Source organism: Engraulis encrasicolus, chromosome 5 (assembly GCF_034702125.1).
Source record: "Engraulis encrasicolus isolate BLACKSEA-1 chromosome 5, IST_EnEncr_1.0, whole genome shotgun sequence".
NCBI classification, from domain to species: Eukaryota; Metazoa; Chordata; class Actinopteri; order Clupeiformes; family Engraulidae; genus Engraulis; species Engraulis encrasicolus.
This window is the reverse complement of record NC_085861.1, coordinates 19431315-19451479: the sequence shown is the minus strand read 5'-3', so window position 1 is coordinate 19451479 and position 20165 is coordinate 19431315. Positions and strand designations below refer to the sequence as shown.

Sequence of the window (20165 nt, the reverse complement as noted above, 5' to 3'; positions counted from 1 at the left end):
CAAAAGTATTCTCATGTTTATCGACTTGGCAGTTTGTGAGTCACTGGGACTTACCACTCTCTGATACATGCATGCGGTGTTGTGTACCACGCTATTTACACGGAGTGCATCAGGCTCTGATCACGAGGTAACTACATCCTCATTGGTCAGCGCTCCGCACACCTTTGCTCCTGATTGGATAGTATACTGCGACATGCCTTCGTGAGCGACTTCCAAGTTCTGCCTGAATGAAGCCGGTAGATATAGAAACTGAATTTGGATGGGGTCGCATCTTGACGCGTCTCTCGTCAAAATCATATCATACAAATCTCATGACAAAAACACTATTGGAGACACGATAGTACCATCCATCAATAATTAGGGAAAATCGCCTGGGGAAAAAAAGCTCATTTGGAAAACACTTGAGATGTGAGTAGCCTACATTACATTCAGGGGATTCATGTGTGGGTTATTTGTGTTGAACGGAATCGGTGTTTTGTGTCAGTTGTTGTGTACATAGGCTACGAAAGCTTCTTTAGTTTGTTTTATAGCGCGCTACCCATGTCTAGTCAAGTGTGTTGTTGCGCGACAGGAACCAAGCCTTGCCCAACTGCGCTTATGCGCGCGCTGTTTGGAACTTGCTTTTTTGGAAAGTGGGTGAAGGGTTATAGAAGGCACAAGGACAACCGCTTCGCAGAGTATTATGACAGTTTAAGGTAGCCTATTACTGTGTTATGATGGTAGATATCGTCAGTCTTTTGCATTTTACGAGTTAGATAGACTATTATGTTGACAAACTGTTTCCCCTAACAGAAACATTCGAGAGAGATGGAATGCTCAGGCAGAGAGCAGCCTGTAAGTCACCCCAAAGACATGGGTGACATGGACGCTGTGGAGGTTCTGATGTCCATGACCAGTAATTGGAGGAAGATGCAGACCCTGAAAACGGATCTGAGGCCCTTGACCCCCTTCTCAGACTCAGCTGGTGAAGAATCCTTGCTCCCTGGTCCTGCACAGTTTCATCACTCGTCTTTTGTAAGTGGGCTACACTACTGTCTTGGTGAAAAATTAAATAGCCATTGATCACAGACGATAACACATATATCAAAGCCAGTCTGTATAGAGATATAGGGCAGAGAAGTTTAAGGTTTTGCTTATGAGAAGTTTAGCCAACACCCACAACACCCCTTTTTTCTTATGGTTAAGATTGGGTCATTGAGTCACAGCACCACATCCTGAAAACACACAGTGACTAATGAGCTGTTCACTTCTGTTTACCTCAGCAGCCTTTTCTACAGTGCATGACTCCACCACACAGCCCAGCCGCGGCAGCGAACTTTGAGCCCCTGAGCACTGCTGCTACAGATGCTCCAGTTCAGACTGGTCCTTGCTGCCAAGAGGAGGGCAGAGCACAGCAGCCCCGTGCTCAAGCCACCAGTGTGATCAGACACACGTCGGACTCTCAGCCATGTTCACAATGGAGCAGAAACATGCCATCGACTCATTCCAACCTAGTATCATTAAAAAATGAAACTGATTCAAATGGTTCATGCAACAATGATGACCGTGAAAGAAATCAGTCGCCCTTTTGTGCTCAAAGTCTAACAACATCCCTGAAGACCTCCACAGCTGTTGTACCAACTGAATCAGCCCCAGTATCAGTCGGGGGCTTTGCCATAGGAGCAAACATCTTGTCAATGCCGGTTCAGTTCCAGCTTGTCCCGGTTGCACCTGTGAAAGGCTCAGGACATCCCGCCGTGGCACCTTGTCCTGTTTCAACAACAGCAGACAGCCCAGCTATTCTATGCCAGCAGTCAGCGCCGCCAGTGGTCTTAATCCATCCCCAGATCCCCAGCGGCTCCATGATGTTCATCCTGCCTCAACCTGCAGCTCCAAAACAGCCAATGGCAGCAGGAGGAGGCACTAAACTGGCCACTATCGCACCGGCGCCTGGCTCTGGTGGTCACTCTACTATGAGGAGAGTCAGCAGCATGGACCTGCAGTCGCCTGAAAACACCTCCAAGGTCCGCAGTCATGTGTGCAGCCATGTGGAGTGTGGGAAAACGTACTTCAAAAGCTCCCACCTCAAGGCACACATGAGGACTCACACAGGTAAGAGCCAGGCCAGAGAACACCTCCATTATGACATACTGTAGGCCTACATGTGACATTAATGTTGGTGTTTACTGTATTTGCTAAATGCACCTGTTCCAAAAGTGATTTTATTTTTATACACAAGTTGCGTTTCCACCTGAACAGGAGAAAAAATATCAACATTTAAAAATGTCTGGCTACATGGAAACAGCACCTTAATTTGATATTTGACCTTATGTCATCTTCACTTCTTCTGTTGCCAGGTGAGAAGCCATTCCGCTGTAGCTGGGAGGGCTGCGGGAGGCATTTTGCCCGCTCGGACGAGCTGTCCCGCCACCGCCGCACGCACACGGGGGAGAAGCGGTTCACCTGCGCTGTGTGCCAGAGCCGCTTCATGCGCAGCGACCACTTGGCCAAGCACGCGCGGCGCCACCTCAACAGCAGCGGCAGCAGGATGCCTGGGTGGAAGCTGCAGCTGAGCCATCTCGGCCAGCTCACCGCCGTGTGTCGCCCCCTGCAGCCTATCAGCTGACACTGCACACTCAGGTGGAAGTGGAAGAAGAAACAACGGGTGACTTTTAAACAAGCCTTAATAAGCTTGGGGAAGTCAATGTGAAGTACAGCCGAGGCTGTGATGGTAAACTTCCACTAAATATAAATATAGTGTCTAGACACTGTATTTTGTGTGATGAACTGTAGATTTGTAGCCATGACCGGGACTTGTGGCAAATGAGATCAGACAGGAAATTGTGTCCCCGTCATGTTGTATCATGACAGACACTAGGTGTCATTGTGCCTATTTTAAAGGTTACAGGTAGGACATACTGTTCAACACTGCTAAAAGCTTGTTACATGCACATTGATTTTTATTATGGTGTTTCGGTTCATTTTAAATAGGATTGTATTGGTAAAGCAATTATGAAGAGCTATTGCAATTACAGTGGTTATTGATATGTAAGGACTAGGCAAACCGTGATCAGTAATGCCTCATTAATAATGTCTGTGTGAGTTTGTAATGCGTGTGTGCGCTCATTTTCTATAATTCTTTGGGAGCTTTGACCAATAATTCTCCAGAGCTAAACCACTGTGAGATTATCAGGGCTTTCTTACTTGTATTTTGTACATACTTTAAAGTCACTTTATCAGAGAAAGTGTATTTTGTTGGAAAAATGTTGGAATGCAAATGTTTGAAAATGAGAGTAAAGTTTTTATAATGTCACAAATGGATGTGTGACGTCATTGTGAGTGTTACTTAATATATATCCACTCCTCCTCTTATGTCTTAAATAATTATGAAGTAGCACAGTTCATAGTGTATATTATTTGTAATTTATAAGGTTCAAAGGCTTGACAGACAACATTTAAAAAATACATAAACATTTGAAAGTCAGAAACATTAATGTAGACTTACAAGATAGTTCAAGTCAAGGCTCTGGCCCAATATTTAAAATTTCTGTTAACATGCTTGAAAATCAGGTTAACAAACCCAAAGCTAATTCCAAAGCTCACTTAAAAAATATTTTCATGGAGAGAAGGAAAAGCTTCAGGGACATCAAGGGCAATAATGCTGTGATGGTGCAATACCGATATGGGGCCTATACTACGAAGCCGGTTCAGGAGTAAACCAGGGCAAGTTAAGAGGTAAATCATCTAATAGAAGAGCCTGGAGTCCTCATTTTCTTAAGACAAGGAGGACTCCAGGCTCCTCTATTAGATGATTTACCTCTTAACTCCTGAACCAGCTTTGTAATATAGGCCCATGTTCTGAAAGACAAGTTTAAGTTAGTCTTTTAAGGATCTATAGTCTATACAAATGCACCTTACACCTTAAACTTCAGAAATACCAGCAGCACTTTCCCACCCCAATTCTATATCACTTCCAAAGTCGAACAAAATAGTTTGAAAAACCACAAGCATCCCACAGCAGCTGTGTGTGGCGCACTTCCTTTACATCAAGTCTTCTGAGATGTATTTTTGTTTGCTCCCAAGCCTCTGCACATTTGTGGCCTTATTGTGTTGAAAAATCAACAGCATGCGGTTACGAACAGTGTATTAACACGTCTAACTACTGTAGGTGCTTGTAAATACTCAACCCAGTGACATACTGTACAGTACACAACACACTTCTCAGTCCATCAACAGCTTGGCCTTGGACTGTAAGCATGGCAATGTAGAGAAATTATTTGATTATGTATGATAAGCATGCCACATTAAATAAATCCAAAGATGTTGAGAGAGGTATTTTTTTGTGGCACAAATGTAATAAACTAGCAGAAAACAGATGGACATACGGGTACATGTCCTGTACTCCACTTGTCTTCACTGGGCAATAAATACTTGACACATGCTAGGCTAGCAGTCAGTTCAGTTGCTAGTTCAGAGATACCCTGTAAGTATATCTCTGCTGAAATATTAGGATTTAAATAAATCTAACATGTACACTGCAATGGCATTAAAAGAAGCCCATCTGCGAGGGGTCCCGTCGACTTCAGCCGTTCGCTCCTCTTGTTCCGATTCACTCTTTAATAGAAACGCATACCATCGCGTCTTGTCATCAGTCAGTCTCTGAAACCTGAGAACCAGGCTGCTTCTTTTTGCTCGCCTCTGGAATGTCAACCACATACATCAGCTCTACTTTACACAAAGTCCGTCTGAGCTGGCGGCCATCTTGTGTCAGGCCGGAGTGGAGACCGCGGTGGGGGTATGAGCTGCAGACGGTAAACTGCAGGGCACCAGGGAGAAATTCTTCATGGACGTGTCCAGACTAACGCCCAAGTCCTGCATCTCGTACCTGGGGTTCAATTATTATTTTTTAAAGGAACATGAAAACACAATGAGCACACAATACAATACAACGAATAAATAAACTCAAGAGAACTGGGGCCTATACTACAAAGCTGATTCAAGATAAGTTAAGGTTAGGTTAAGAGGTAAATCATCTAATAGAAGAGCCTAGAGTCCTCATTTCTTCAGAAAAGCTCTTGTATTAAATACCTCTTAACTTAACCTTAAAGGGACACTGTGCAGGAAATGGTCAAAAAAGGTACTGCAACAATGCTGCTCATTGAAACGGGGCTGCCTATTGCCAAATTTGATCTTTACATGAAAGTTTACTAAGTAATAAACAAATAATTTCTAGTATGGTCCAAGTAGAGTCATTTTTACAGCTAAAAATGGCTATTTTTGGAAATTCAAAATGGCGGACCATGGAGAAGATCCCCCTTTTCATGTATGAAAAGTGCCATTTTTCCTGTCATAATGAATACTTAGAATTTGATGGTGGTGGTAAGTATTCATGAAAAAGGTAACATTAGTGAATGGGCAGCATGAATTCTGGAAATAAACAACTAAAAATCTCACACAGTGTCCCTTTAACTTATCCTGAATCAGCTTTGTAGTATGGCCCCTGGTGTGCAACAACAACATGAGGCCAAAGGGGGGCGCTAGTGATTTGCATCACTTCTAGGCTGTGCACACCCACCAGCATTTGGGAATCTACACGCGTTTCTCCATGTGTGTAGGATTACATAAGCCTACACAGATTTTTATTTACAGCGACTGTAAACGATCCCTTACCAGTCGCTAGCAGAGATCATGTAGTAGACGGGCGGTTTGAGTTCGTCGGAGGCTCCTCCCAGGCTGTTGTCCCCGGTGTTGCTGAAGAGCAGCCAGTCCCCGATGCTCAGCTCGGGCAGCAGGCAGCTCTCCACCACCTGGTCCAGACCATCCATGGACGGCCCCCACAGGCTGCTGGAAAACAGGGGCTCTTCAGGAGACACCGCCTGCACTCGCACACACACACACAAGATCACAACACATTAACATCCGTTTTAAAGGTTTTTCTCCTCCCTTTCAAAGCTGATTTACAATATAGAAACACAATACTGTGACCAGACTTGGCTACAGGCTTAAAAAAACAAAACATACAATAGGACACAAAACAACAAAAGGAAAATAAACATTAGTTTGTAATAGTAGTGTAACATATATCTGTGATATATAGACCTAAAAATGTATTTGTGTGTTAATAAAATACACTAGACGGGTATCTAGGTTTTAAAGGCACATTTCTACTCAAAAAGGAAAAGGATTTTTTCAATATGCACCTTATGCACAGCAGGGGCTGGGATGGAGCCTTCTAAAAGCTTGTATGCGAACGATCCGTACACCCCATCATTCATGTAGTACAGGAACTCTGGCTCATCACTGCCGCACACAGAATCTACGGAACACAAGCAAGGAAAGTGAAGAGAGGGGATTACAGTAATGTTATTTTTTTTTAATTATTATTCGTCATGATAAGACAGTGGAGGAGAGACAGGAAGCGAGTTGGGAGAGAGAGACGGGGAAGGATCGGCAAATGGCCCGGGCCGGAATTGAACCCGGGTTGCCGTTGTAGCGGTCCAGTGCCCAGCCGTTAGAGACACGGTTGGGCCTACTGCAATATTCCAGGTGGGGTTGCAGGTATGACATCACGTTGGGGGAACTCTCCCAAGATTCTAAGGTTCTACATAGACTCCTATGAGCCTGCGGAACCCCCAACGTGATGTCATAATAGTACATTTTCTTAAAATGGCTAACCTGCAACCCCACCTTTAATAACATGACATAATCTGGCCAATTTAGAACCATCTAAGCAGATTGTTGCCCACATTTTCTCATTCAGTTTTGTTTCTTTGTCTTTACAGCATGCATACATACCATGCGGTTCCTCAGGGCGATCCCGTGCCACTACTTTCTTAGCAATGATGTTCACGGCCAGCGTGAAGGCAGAAGAGACGTAGTAGCTGCCGGGTTCAGCCAGGAGTGAGACGCCACACGACGGAGGGAAATACTTGTCCAACATGGGCCTCAGGGCTCCGTGTACCTGAAGGGGTCAAGGGCCAAATCATGACTGGTGGTCATAATGATATGGATTTCTACACCTCAACATCGGTACTTGTGGGTTGCAACATACGTAACTGTACATACTTAACGTTTTGAGAAATGACTAGTTAACCAATGAACAGGTTTGTTTGTAATATTATTATAAAGCATGATTCTCAAGGTATGCATAATGAAATGTAAGGTAGTGGTGCGCACATCCAAGATGCAGGTGTAGGACAAAAAGTGAAATGAAATGTAAGGTAGTGGTGCGCACATCCAAGATGCAGGTGTAGGACAAAAAGTGAAATGAAAAATGAAGAGCACACCGCTCGAAAACGTTCACTTGGTAAAATAAAAAAGCAAAAGAAAAACGGGAGCAGTGTGCGGACATTCCACCTTTATTTTCATGCATAATGACATGACAATTACCTTTTCCAACTGATTGTCAGAACCATTGAAGCCTCCTCCAACGTCCAAAATGCTCATGTGGAAACCGAGCTCCTCCTGGTGGAGTGCAAGGAGGCCAGAGTCAATATCTGTCTACTTGCAAAGAGGAATCTGTAACGTAGTGGAACTCTGTAATAGTCACTGGAAAAACTTAACTACCATAGTACTACACCACTATGACAGTGAACAGGGCCTTTAGTAATAAATTACAACTTGGTCATTGCCATTCTGGTTAACAGCCAATTTAAAAATGGGCTGTCTCTTACTGGGTTTGAGTAAAATTGTCTACTTGCAAAGAAAAATCTGTAGCTTCTGTATTATCTGTAACACAAACAAGAATGGGGCATGTTCAGTTAGAATGGAAGTTAGAATGCAAGTTACTTACTCCCATGTCAAACACGCAGCGGGCATCAGAGACAGCATGAACATAAACTTCTGGGTCCTGACAACCACTGGGCACATGGAACCTGAAAACACACAGATCTGTGTAAGACACTCATAACTACACGCTTATACAATCATATTCACGCTTATACACATATGTGTGTGTGCGTGTGTGTGCGTGTGTGTGTGTGTGGTGTGTACAGTACAGGAACTTTAGGAATTAATTAGTTTGTGTGTGTGTGCGTTACAGTCTTTTTTCAGAAAGTCTGCTCAACTCCCAACTGTTTTTTTTACAAGGTCTTTGGGTGCGAGCGACCAGCGAAGTTCATATTCAGTAGAAAATCTGCACTCTCGGGTGTAATTCTTGTATTTCATCATTCTAATGGGTTAGCATGACAGCCAGATGTTTCGGCCTAAGCCTTCTTCAGCGTCTTGAGTGTGTGTGTGTGTGTGTGTGTGTGTGTGTGTGTGTGTGTGTGTAGATGTGTGTGTGTGTGTGTGTGTGTGTGTGTGCGTGGTACAGTGACCAGAACTTACTTGGCGCCCACCACCTGCAGCTTGAGCTCCTTGGCCACCTCCAGCAGGTGCCGGCAGTCCTTAAGGGTGGAGCCTATCTCTATGGAAACCTCTTCCCCTTCGGAACTCGCGGCCGCGGCCACGGCCACCTGCAGCACCAACCTAGCGGGTCAAACAACAAGAACACAGGAGGATGTCAACGGTTGGCAGTGAGGGCAAGCATCTTCACTATTGGCAGTCATGGGTGGTTAGTGGTTAAGCACGTGGACGTTAGCCCAAGAGTTGTCGGTTCAATGCCTGACACGGGCCGGAGGGGGAGCGAACACTGGCACGCTACCCCATGTACAATAAATAAATAATATAATATATATTTTCTAAAGTCTGGCATACCTTGCTTTGGGGTGGCACCGGGAAATCTTGCGCAGTTCTGCCTCGTTGTCACACAGCAGAAGGTTGACGTTGTTTTTGGCAGCATACTTGATGAGGGAGAGCTGCTTGCACCCTCCGCCGAGGATAATGTCCTCGGAAGAGATGCCAAAGCCCTTCACTAGCTCCAGCTCACACTGCAAGATTAAAAAGATCAGATGAAGAGGTAATCAAAAATGATGCTAACTGTAATGGGTCTACAGACAGCTAAACAGCAATAGTGCACATTGTTCAACATCAATGTCAGCTATGCAGTAATGATGCATTGAAATTGTGCAACCTATTGCCAAATTTGATATTTACATGAATATACACTAAGTCATAAACTAGTATTTATTAGTATGACCAAAGTACAGTAAGTTCTGCAACTAAAAATGTCTGCAGGGTTCCAACACCTTTTTCATGAACAAATTCAAGCACTTTTCAAGCACTTTCAAGAACCAAATTCTCATTTTCCAGCACCTTTAAATAGCTCGCGGGAAGGGGGTGTGGGGGTCCTCCCCTAGAAAAATCTGGGATTTTAAGATGCAATTTCCTGCATTCTAATCAATTTTAGGGTGTCGAATGGCAAATCCCATCTGACATCTCACTCCCTCAGATTTTTGATGTACCTGAACAATATACTTCTGTTATTTGGCTTACTGAGTTTGACTTGACACAAATTTCAAGCATTTTCACAACCTTGAAAACACTTAATTGAAATTCAAGCATTTTCAACGAATTCAAGCACCAGTGGGAACCCTGTGTCTGGAATTTCTGGAAATTCAAAATGGCGGACCATGGAGAAGATCCCCCTTTTCATATATGAAAAGTGCAATTTTCCCAGTATTGAATACTTAATTTGATGGTGGTGGTAAGCATTTGTTGAAAAGGTAACATTTGTGAGTGGGCAGCATTCTGGAAATGAAGCACTCAAAATATTACACGGTGCACCTTTAAGGAACATGAATTCTTGGTGGCATCAATGTCAGCTGTGCAGTCATGATGCACGCTGCATGCGGAAAACTGGACTGAGTCCAGGGCAGGGCATCCTCCCTCTCTAAGCCCTTACCTTGTTGGAGCAGATGAAGCCACAGCCGAGGGCAGCCAGGAGCTCAACGACGGCCGAGCTGCTGTTGCACCTGACGGGGTAGAAGGGCCGCACTTCACTCATGCAGGTTCGCCAGCGGCCATGCTGAGAGAGAATGACGCCCAGGTCTGCCACGAAGAAGGCATTCTTCTGGCTCTGGAGGAGGGAGACAAAAGCACAAAGGCAAACATTTTATTTTTAACAGCTGGATTCTAACCACTAGGCGAATCACACAATAACCTTTTCATGCAGAAACATTATTATTACCGGTATTATTATTATATTATATTATTATTCTAACCAAAATGGTAATGGCAACGTCAATGTCTGAAAACAGTCAGTAATGTTGATATAATGCAGTGGAGTTTTTGTCAGCAAACAGTGTGTCAAAAACATTTGCATGGACAAGGAAAAAGATGTCTGCACTGATATGATGCCTAAACAAAATCAAACAACACATAATAAAAGAATGTCTGACACAAGGCATTTATTTGATCTGTCAAGTCTCTATGACAAAACTAGGCATCCAGTCCTGAAAATAGGTATACAAAAATAGCTTTTTCCAGACTGAAGTCGTGTTCATGATGGAGCAAAAATGGTTAGTAGGGCACTGCACTGTTACACCGGGGACCCGGGTTTGATTCCCGACCCGAGGTCATTTTCCGATCCTCCCCCGTCTCTCTCTCTCTCCCACTCATTTCCTGTCCCATTTTTTTCACTGTCCTGTCCATATAAAGTTGACCCCCCCATATATATTTTAAAAAACCTCACCAGAGTCTGTTGGTAAATGTGGTTATCGATGACATCAGAGAGAGCAGTCCCTCCCTCCAGGAGGTCCACACTGTAGTGCACTTCCTCCACAAGTCCCTTCATGTTGACCCGTAGTGCTCTTCCGGAGTCATACAACGGTAAATCACCTGAGAGAAGTGTGCTCTGAGCCCATGGGGTCCTTGGTATGCAGCAAACTGACACAGAAAGAAAAAAAAAGACAACAGAGGAAAGTTAAGTAATGGATACATGTATTGTTGCCGAGGGGATGGGATATTTTAGTTCTGTAATTACATATGAACAGGATGTACTCGAGTCAAGGCAGTCAAGTCAGCTTTTATTGTCAGTTTCTTCATATGCACAGGTCATACAAGGAAATTGAAATTACGTTTTCTCTCTATACCATGAAGGGACATAGACATACACAGGACTGACTCTAGCTGAATAAAACTTTCTTCCAACACTGCCTCAGAGAAATGCTTTACAATGTAGGCAGACGGTCAATGCAGACAGACTTGAAATGGCAGCTGTGTCCAAAAGTGTAGATGACTTTAAAAACATTTTTTGTCCGTAGTCTTAAGTCTATGTATGTTCAAAGAGCTCCCTCCAGCTTTGTTCCCAGGGAAAGCAAATCCCCTCCCGTCGGCTGGCCAGCCATACTCAGACATATCTACAGAGGCCAAAGAGACACAGACTGACTGGCTGTCCAAGACGCAGAGAAAACAAGGCCTCACTCTGCTCCGCCGGGATTGATCTCTATGTAGTCTGTTTGCATTGCTTGCCCGGTTGCTTCTGTGAAAGCTATTGTTTGAATGCATTAGTGTGGCACAATGCAGACAGTGGCTGCTGGCGTCATGTCTTGCCCTTTAACAGGCCTTGCATAATGCGTTACTAAGGCAATGGGGCAGAGCCGAGGGGAGCATGGCATGCCCTGGGTGACCTCAGAAGTGCGTCAAGCACATGGGCGCTGCTCTGCATGCACCTGACACCAGTTCATTGGAGAGAGGGGGGTCGCAATGGTGGCTAATATTATCGTGCCTACAAAGTAGAGCAATGAGGCTAGAGGTTAAAAAAAAGGGAGCTGGACTCACAGTGACAAGCCAGGAGATTAATTTCGCCCAATATCAGCTAGGATCCCAAGGTGGCTCGGCATTGAAGTCAACCTGTGCGTGGTTGAGAGCTGCCCCTATGACGTCCAGGTAGCAGAGAAGGACCTGTATAAAAATGAGAGGGATTATACCTCACAATGCAAAGCTGCAATAAGCTGAGTTGTACAAAGTAGAAGTACTCGTACAAATGTAATTACAACATTATAGTATGATATTACAAAGTTGGAACCAGGTAATATCATTCTACTGGTTGCAATTACATTTGTAAGAGTACTTCTACTTCTACTTTGTACAACTCTGGTAATAACTATCCAAACTTAATACAAATCACCACATCGACAATTAACACGTCTGTATGTAGCAAACAAATTGATAATTGTATGCTTCTAAAATGAAAAATAAAAAATTCTAAACATTGTGGGTTGGTTAACTATGATAACCAAAGTTATGAACCAATAAATGTATAACATGTGGTAACATGGAACAAACAATAGTGGAAATAGTTACATTTAAGATCTTAGTCGAGCAGTAACGCCCTTACAGACTATGACAGGTACCACAGTTAGCTATGGATAACTAACAACCAAATCTATTGCCAATCAAAACAAAACGTGGCTGACAGTGTTGCTGCTAGGGTTATTGTTGCTTAACAGACCATATTTTGACACATAAACATGAAATATAACGTCAGCGCAAGTTACAGGCTTCTAATCAGGAACATACGGAATATAATAGCGAAACTCAAATTTCAAACACACCCACTGCATACGGACATGTCTGACTTGCATTTCCAAAAGATAGCATTGGATACTCGGGCTAAAATTATCCACCAAACGTTAGCGAAGGAGGCTATTTTTTGCGTGCTGATATACTCATGGCCATCGGTCTAGAGAAGAGGCCATTTAAAATTGCAGTTTAGTTTGGCCATCGCCAGTAGAAGATAACCCACAAAATGAAATTATTCAGCTAACATTAGCTGGCATCGTGCTTAGGCTACTTACGTGTGAAAAAGGCCCAACCCTTTGGGTAAATCGAAGTCTCTTTTTAGGCGGAATTTTTGAAAAGTATCGGGATACACAGTATAAAATAAAAAGTCGTTAAATCGGTCATTTGCCTGAACAACAGAAACTCAAATGGGAGTCATCTCTTCTCTAGCAACGCATTCAAGGTCTGAGCTGGTCTGGCACTCCTGACCGGTCTTGTCCTGTCCTCCTGCGGGTTATCTTCTTGACAGTGGCGAATCAATGTTTAAAAAGTAGATTCTACCTAGCAGCGAAACACACACATCAGCCAAAACGAGTAACGCCTGCTTGCACTGGTGGATGTGCCTGACACTGCAGACAGATGACCGCCCGCGCCGCGAGACTGAAGAAAATTCAAACACACACATCAGCCAAACCGGCTTGCGCTGGCTGTACTTGGCATCTGCGCGCAGAATGAAGCAGCCCGCGAGACTGCCTGAACAGCTTCACACCAGAGTGCACACTGCAGGACTTTGATCAATTGTAATTTGTTAACCTACCGTATGTCTACAAATCATAGCAAATAATTTAAACTTTGATCAACGGTCATTTAGCCTCGTTACAGACAATGTCTTCCGTTGTTGGCGTTAGGGTATTTGGTCACTTGAAAAGGCTGGTTAAAATAGCCTTGCCCGCTTGCCTGCTTGCTTGAATAGACTAATGTTCAAAACATTGCTAAAAAATACAACCATGTGCATAAGACAATAGTTCGTACCGGGTTGACGTCTTCATCATTTTTCATGTAAGTCCCTGACGGATGAAATAGTAGTCAAAGACTTGTCTTCTCTCTCAATAGCAGACACTCCATTCTGAAAAGGGAGCAGAAATTCCGACTTTGATGCATCAACCTTCTAAATCTGAGCTAAACACACTACCCCCTATGGATAGGCCTAGAGCTTGCCTACTCTGTTCCTTCTCTCTCGTAGACCATAAGTAACGACCGATTTGCATGCCACCTTTTATAGTCATCTGTTGTTGGAGGAGTGGATATCCATTGAATGGACTGGGTTGGTCAATAGGCTGAGCATGCATGGATTTAACGTGCTTACAAACACTTGGAGGCGCGCGCAGACAGGAATTCGCAAATGCTTCTAGCTTAGTTCTATTGGAGCCCTGCACATCCACTTTCTCGAATTTTTGACACTTTTGACACCGTTAGGAGAACATATTGTCATGTCGCTCAGAACTCTTTGGTTGGCCTGTGCTCCCTAAATAAGTGGGGAACCTTTATCATTCGAAGGGCCACTTCAAGTTCATCCGAGGGCCGTAAAAGTCCCCCGAGGGCCATACTACACAAACCAGGATTTTCCCCTTCACTTTAGGCCTTTATTGAAGGCAGCCACCTTTTAAACAAACACCACCTTCTCTAGGTTCCCTGAATATAACTTAATTGTATTGCAAATGCATTTTCTAAGATTCCTTTACAAAATATGTCATATTTCATGTGAAGCTGAATAACATTAAAATTATATAGGGGGCTAATAACCAGATTTTACACCAAAAAAAGGGAAAATTCCAATAGTCCAAATCCTGACAGTCAATGTGGCGATAGTGCAAGTCAGAGTGCATTCTGCCTCTCACAGTGACAGTCCACACACGCAAGGCCAGTCCTGTCCAAAATGCCCCACAGCGGATGTTTTAAAAGGAGCATGTAGGCCGTGCACAGACATTTTGGGGGGCAGGTGCTCGCGGGTGGGGGGGTCAGGGGGGCGGGGGGCGGGGGGGGGGGGGGGGGGGGGGGGGGGTGGGTGGGGTCATGTGGAACTCCCGGCTGCCTTCTATGGAGGCTATATATCAGAACATTATTTATCACATGCTTTTGGTCATCAAGCATTTGTAGATGATCATGTCAACATGGACTACTGTACAGTACATTGAGACAAAAGACTGAAAAAAAATCTGAATATTGGCGAGAAAATACCAAATCAGACAGAGGGGTATAAGTCAGAATAGTTTCCCATGATAACGGGAGGATTGACAGGTATGCAAGGCAGGGTTTCGGGATCGGAGGCAGCCACTTATTGTTTGGAGCTGCTGTCACTCAAACTTTGCACTCACGTGTGATTGACGTGAAAACAATTCTGATACACACTCGATAAGATACTGTATGTTCTCCCACAAAGTAGTCGGTAGGAGTTCTAAAACCACAGCAACTGCTACAACATCCCGCCAACTAGAAAATAGGTATAAACATTCACTGCACTGCTGCTATGGGACTTCCAACGGTGTTAAAAACCTAGCCATTTAGCATTTTGGGATTGCTGTCTGTGCACACAGCCACATTTTGGGATTGCTGTCTGTGCACACAGCCAAACGTTTGACAACATTGGAAACCCAGGTATTTTGACTTTTTTTTTGCCAAGACAGGTATGAACCAATAACTGTTAAAACATACTGGTGAAAAAGATAAGAAATAAAAGAAAAGAAAGAAATAGGAACAAATGAGCAAATGGGGACACCCCCCAATCAGACCCCCAACCCAATAATGACAGTGTTGTCAATCAAAGAACATATATTGAAAAAGAAAAAAGTGAAAGTGAAAACCCACCTGGGAAACTCCAACTCCCATTGTCATTGTGACACGGCACTCCACAGCACACGAGTGCACACTGCACACTGCACACAACGAAATTGCACCCGTGCAAGGGGGCAGTCCTCAATGGCGCACCAAGGGAGCAGTGCGGTGGGAAGGTACCATGCTCAGGGTACCTCAGTCATGGAGGAGGATGGGGGAGAGCACGGGCTGGAAAATGCCTTGGCCACGATGTAGGGGGGTAGCCTAAGGACACAGTGCGCATGGGCAGTGGGTGCGACGCCATGATGGATTAAAAAAATGTGGCACCAGAAACTCTTGCCCGACCTGTAGTTCCGTGCAGCTTCGTGAGCTCCACTACTAGGTCTGGGAGACTGTAGCAGGATTCACGTGTCAAAAATTCACCGTGTCCTATGACCTGTTCCACACTCCAGCCCTGGCGGAAGTGGCATTGCACTTTACCATGCTGCCAGTACTGACCGTAGAAGAAGAAAGTGACACCACTCACGGCCATGCCGTACTACGCTTTTATGACGTCAGTAAGCTGTCCTCTCTATAGCGTCTTTGATATGGAACTGCCTTGGGTCCATGCTGGTCGACATCCGACATCCTCACTGTACCTTACTGTACTGCACACAGCACTATGAGCTGTATTACACTAATGTTTTTGGTATAGCTCAGGCCTTATTTAACCTGTGCACCCACAGTTAAAGAAGCTACAATTTATTTAATGTTACACTTGTTACATCCTCTGTTATCCTGTCTTGTACATTAATGCCTGCCCTGTCTCTGTGTAATGAGAAATAATTTCAAATCCTACATTACAATTAGCTGACATTTACATCCAAATAGTTATTACAGGGTGTTGTACAGTAGAAGCAATGAGGGGTTGGGTGCCCTGTTCAAGGGCACTCTAGCCATGGTTGGTGGTGTAGGTAGAGGTAGGGGTGGGATTCATACCTACAACTACAACCCTCTGATATAAGCAAAATTCAGTAGGGCAAGACTGCCCCATAACTCCTTTGCATGTTCAGTATATGCTAATAAATTAAAAATAAAACTGTCTTTGACTTAACGTATAGGCCCATATTGCTGACCAATGAGATATAGTGACTGATATAGGCCTACGTACCCAAGCTATGTGCTAATAATGCTAAAATATCTGAGACAAGTATGAGCCAATTCAGTTGGTATGGGAATAGGACAATAGATGTTTGTTTGTTTTTGTTTTTTTAAACCATGTCAATGTTGTGGTCTTGCTGCCGTTAAGTTTTTTCTCTTGACTACACAAATGCCATTCCGTGATGTGTGGTAACTCCCCTTGGGCTAAATGAGAATGCGTATCGCGAATACCATCTGAAGTGACTTTCCAGTAAAAGCGAGATGTTTGATTGTCATTGTTTTCACCATAATAGAGTCTGGCGCGTGTCTGCAGCCCAGTGTCAACGAAAACACGGGGCCGCACATGCGCCTGCCACAAGAATGTTGACAGCCGTAGCAGTGGGCTATTTCAAGGCCATTGTTGGCTAGAGTTATGATCCTCACACTGATAGCCCCATTGTAAACCTTGACTGGAAGTTCATACAATTTGCCAAATTGGGAGAGGGCGATGGCTGATAAATAATCAGCTAAATGGATATAGTTTGCTTAGCTGAAAAGCATACTTTCAAACCGCTGTCATATGAGATATGACAGAAACAAAACATTTGATACGTGATCATTATTGAAATCAAGTTTTCAAATTGTCCACCCAAACTGTTGGCCTGTGATTATTTAAAAGTATATCACTGGTGATGTCAATCTACCAGTATAATAAGCCAAATTGGGCAACATAAAGTGAAATTATGTAGGCCTACAGTTAGATTTGATGCTTGAGGCCTATACACACACACACACACGCGCACGCACACACACACACACACACACACACACACACACACACACACGCGCACGCACACACACACACACACACACACACAGGCGAGACTGTCAATTACTCAAAAAATAATGGAATCTTTTAAGTTAAAATGAAGAATATTCATTATTTAATTAATTCATATTTTCATATTATTCAATTTTTCTAATTATTTCACACAAAGAAACCATGCCATAGAGGCACATTCTACTTATACACGTATTACACATTGCTGCATTACCAACAAAACGTTTTGTTTAATGGTAATTCAGATTACAAGGAGTATAAATATGTGATTTGTGGCAGCTGTTCTAGAGTTTGACAGAAAAAAAATCATACCTAACTCAAAGAAGGCAAAACTCGCTCCCCTGAAAGTCATTCAGGTTGAAAAAAAAAATGCTACACACCTCATAACAACACCTTATCTTACTACCTTCCTTTCATCTGTGTGTCTTATTAATTACAGTGTAACAAATGTTTTTCTCAGAATACCCTCTGTCAGATTAGCTCGAAAGTTTACTGACTGAGTAGTATTATGGCTCTATGGGTATTGGTCACTGAGCAATGTTGTTGCCTTGTTGGTGAACCAGTATAATAATACCATCAGGAGGCCAGTTCAGTAGAGTAGTAGAAAGTAGAGTAGAGTAGAGTGCTTTTATTGTAACTATATAAATACAGTGAAATTATGTTTGGAAGCAACCCACAGATGCCCACAAAATTAAAGATATATTAACAGTATAATATATAATATATAAGAAAAAAAATAATTAAATTAAGCTATAAAATATGTAGTGTTCACTATTGAAACTGAAATGAAGGGCCTGGGAAACGTCAACTCCCATTGTCATTGTGACAGCACTCCACAGCACACAGTGCTCACTGCACACAACGGAATTGCATTTATGCCTCTCCCGTGCCCCAAGGGAGCAGTGCAGTGGGACGGTACCATGCTTAGGGTACCTCAGTCATGGAGGAGGATTGGGGAGAGCACTGGTTGTTCCACGGTGCATAATACCCAGAGGAAACGAGTTATCTGCTCTGGACTATTGGCCGGCATTTGCTGTGATGAAATATTATTTCTTTACTGGAACTTGAGCAATTACCACAATTTGATCCGAGGCATATTGGTGCATGAGGGGATATGGTCTTATCTGGTATTAAGCTTTATGTGTTGATGTTGGTAGATAGGCTAATAATTTGATGTCGCAATGGGTCTCTCGGGAGCAACAACCCCACCCAGCATGCTAGACATAATAAATATAATCTTAACAATTCCCCATCAGCCTTTATCAGCATCCAAATAAATGAGTATATGGAAGGCATGCCCAGACAATTGTCCCCAACAGTGTTGCCAGATTGGGCGGGTGCCCGCCCAATTGGGCTACTTGGGATGAGCGTCGGCGGGCAAAAACGGGAAAAATTGGCCATTTGGCGTTTTTTTAAGCGGTTTTGGGCCCATAGAAGTCAATGTAATTTGTTGAATTTGGGCGGAATTTAGCGCATTTTGGCGGTTTTTGAGAACCTTTTGGGCGGGATTTGGTAAGACACATCTGGCAACACTGGTCCCCAACGTCCTGGACTGGGGCCAGTGCCGTGGGCAGGCCAGCCTGCTGTTTGATCTGTGGGGCCGGCTCCACACTGTCCCGGCATTGTGTCTCAAACAATGTGCCCCAGACCTACTGAACTTCATAAACACGCGCTCCTTTGTGGGCTTTTCCTCGAATTCGGTACGGGAGACACCCATGGGCAGGAAGTGGGTCTCCTGAACAAATTTAGAAAGTATGTGCCTCCCTCCAAGCCCCTGCTGACTGGGCATTCCTGCAATGTCAAGGGGAACATGAAATCACTCTGATAGCTCACAGACCCCTGTAGAGGCCTAGCTGTAACAATACTAGTGAAACAGCATTGCATAGTTCCATAATATTTTAATTTCATGATTTCGGTCAGGTTATTGAAGCCCTTTACAGTGTCATAGCTCCTTAATACGCACTATTCCATAAGTGAGAAGCTGTATTAGTCACTGAAAAAAACTTTACTACCATAGGAGGCAACTGCAAAACTATGGCAGTGCACAGGGCCTTTGGTAATACATTATGACTTGGTCATTGCCATTCTGTAACAGCTAATTTATAACATGGGTCTGTGTCTTACTGGGTTAATCATAACAATTAACCTAAATAGGCCTACATTTATTGCACTTTACTCAAATTGAAAGGTTTGCTTGCCTCTTTTTTACACACAGCAGTGGTTACGAACGGGTTGCCGTTTGTAGAACATAATCATCCTAGAAATCAAACTTAACTGAAGCAAATACTGTGAAATTCACTTCAGTGAACATCTTACAATCCAGCTTGCAAATGGACGCTCCTAAGACTGGCTGACGAATCATGGGGCTGGCCCACCAGTAACTGGACCTATAATGTGGTCTGCACCACACATCCAACCATGCATGTATGCCTCAAGCAAGGGTGCACAGCCCAAGGGTGCATGCACAGCATTGTGCTCAGGATACCTGAGCAATGGAGCAGGACGATGGGAGAGAGCACTGGTTATTCACTCCCCATAACCCACCTGGCAGTGTTAGGAATTGTCTAGCCCTCAGGTTTTCAGAAACCCTTACAACCGCTTGCATGATTGCCCTGAAGCAAAGGTGAGAGTTTCTCTGCCCTGTCCGCCTTTGACTCACGGCCTCCCGCGCACCAAACATGTGCTCTGACCATTAAAGCAAAGAGCAACATTGGCATGACAGTAAAATCATACCCACACAGATGTTCACCTCACACACTCTTCACTGAAAATATGATAACACACACAGCAAGACCAAGTCCAGGTCTACGAGACCAAGACATGTCATGGAAGCAAGAGAAAACAATAAACTCTCAACCTTTTTTTCTCTGAAGGAACCATGATCATTAAACAGGTTTGGGTTACAACAAACACGAAGTGTTAATAGAATAGTAGCCTATAAGAAGCTGGAGGTAGGCCAAGATCTATAGTCACAAGATCTTCAGATAGAATCTGCATGATTAAGGGTGCA

General features: G+C 43.8%; 2 protein-coding genes across 4 annotated transcripts; one reads left to right on the top strand and one right to left on the bottom strand.

Annotated features, from left to right (window-relative positions):
- Positions 1-247: 247 nt before the first annotated feature.
- On the top strand, positions 248-3296 carry klf10 (Kruppel like factor 10). Its single transcript, XM_063198880.1, has 4 exons — positions 248-408; positions 793-1014; positions 1263-2091; positions 2337-3296. The coding sequence occupies exons 2-4, from the start codon at positions 808-810 to the stop codon at positions 2603-2605; spliced, it is 1305 nt and encodes a 434-aa protein (XP_063054950.1). The 5' UTR covers positions 248-408; positions 793-807; the 3' UTR covers positions 2606-3296.
- A 1280-nt stretch (positions 3297-4576) lies between these two features.
- Positions 4577-13594, bottom strand: azin1a (antizyme inhibitor 1a). 3 transcript variants are annotated; one of them, XM_063198878.1, is made up of 12 exons: positions 13396-13594; positions 11641-11763; positions 10553-10746; positions 9764-9937; positions 8677-8849; positions 8308-8448; positions 7772-7853; positions 7369-7443; positions 6775-6940; positions 6180-6295; positions 5650-5855; positions 4577-4864 (listed from the first exon to the last, which is right to left on the bottom strand). In XM_063198878.1, exons 3-12 carry the CDS (start codon positions 10652-10654, stop codon positions 4747-4749), a joined length of 1353 nt encoding a protein of 450 aa, XP_063054948.1. In that variant the 5' UTR covers positions 10655-10746; positions 11641-11763; positions 13396-13594; the 3' UTR covers positions 4577-4746. The 3 variants fall into 3 exon arrangements, with proteins under 3 accessions (XP_063054948.1, XP_063054947.1, XP_063054949.1); XM_063198877.1 differs by lacking the exon at positions 13396-13594 and adding an exon at positions 12660-13086; XM_063198879.1 differs by lacking the exon at positions 13396-13594 and adding an exon at positions 12925-13086.
- Between the last annotated feature and the right edge of the window lie 6571 nt (positions 13595-20165).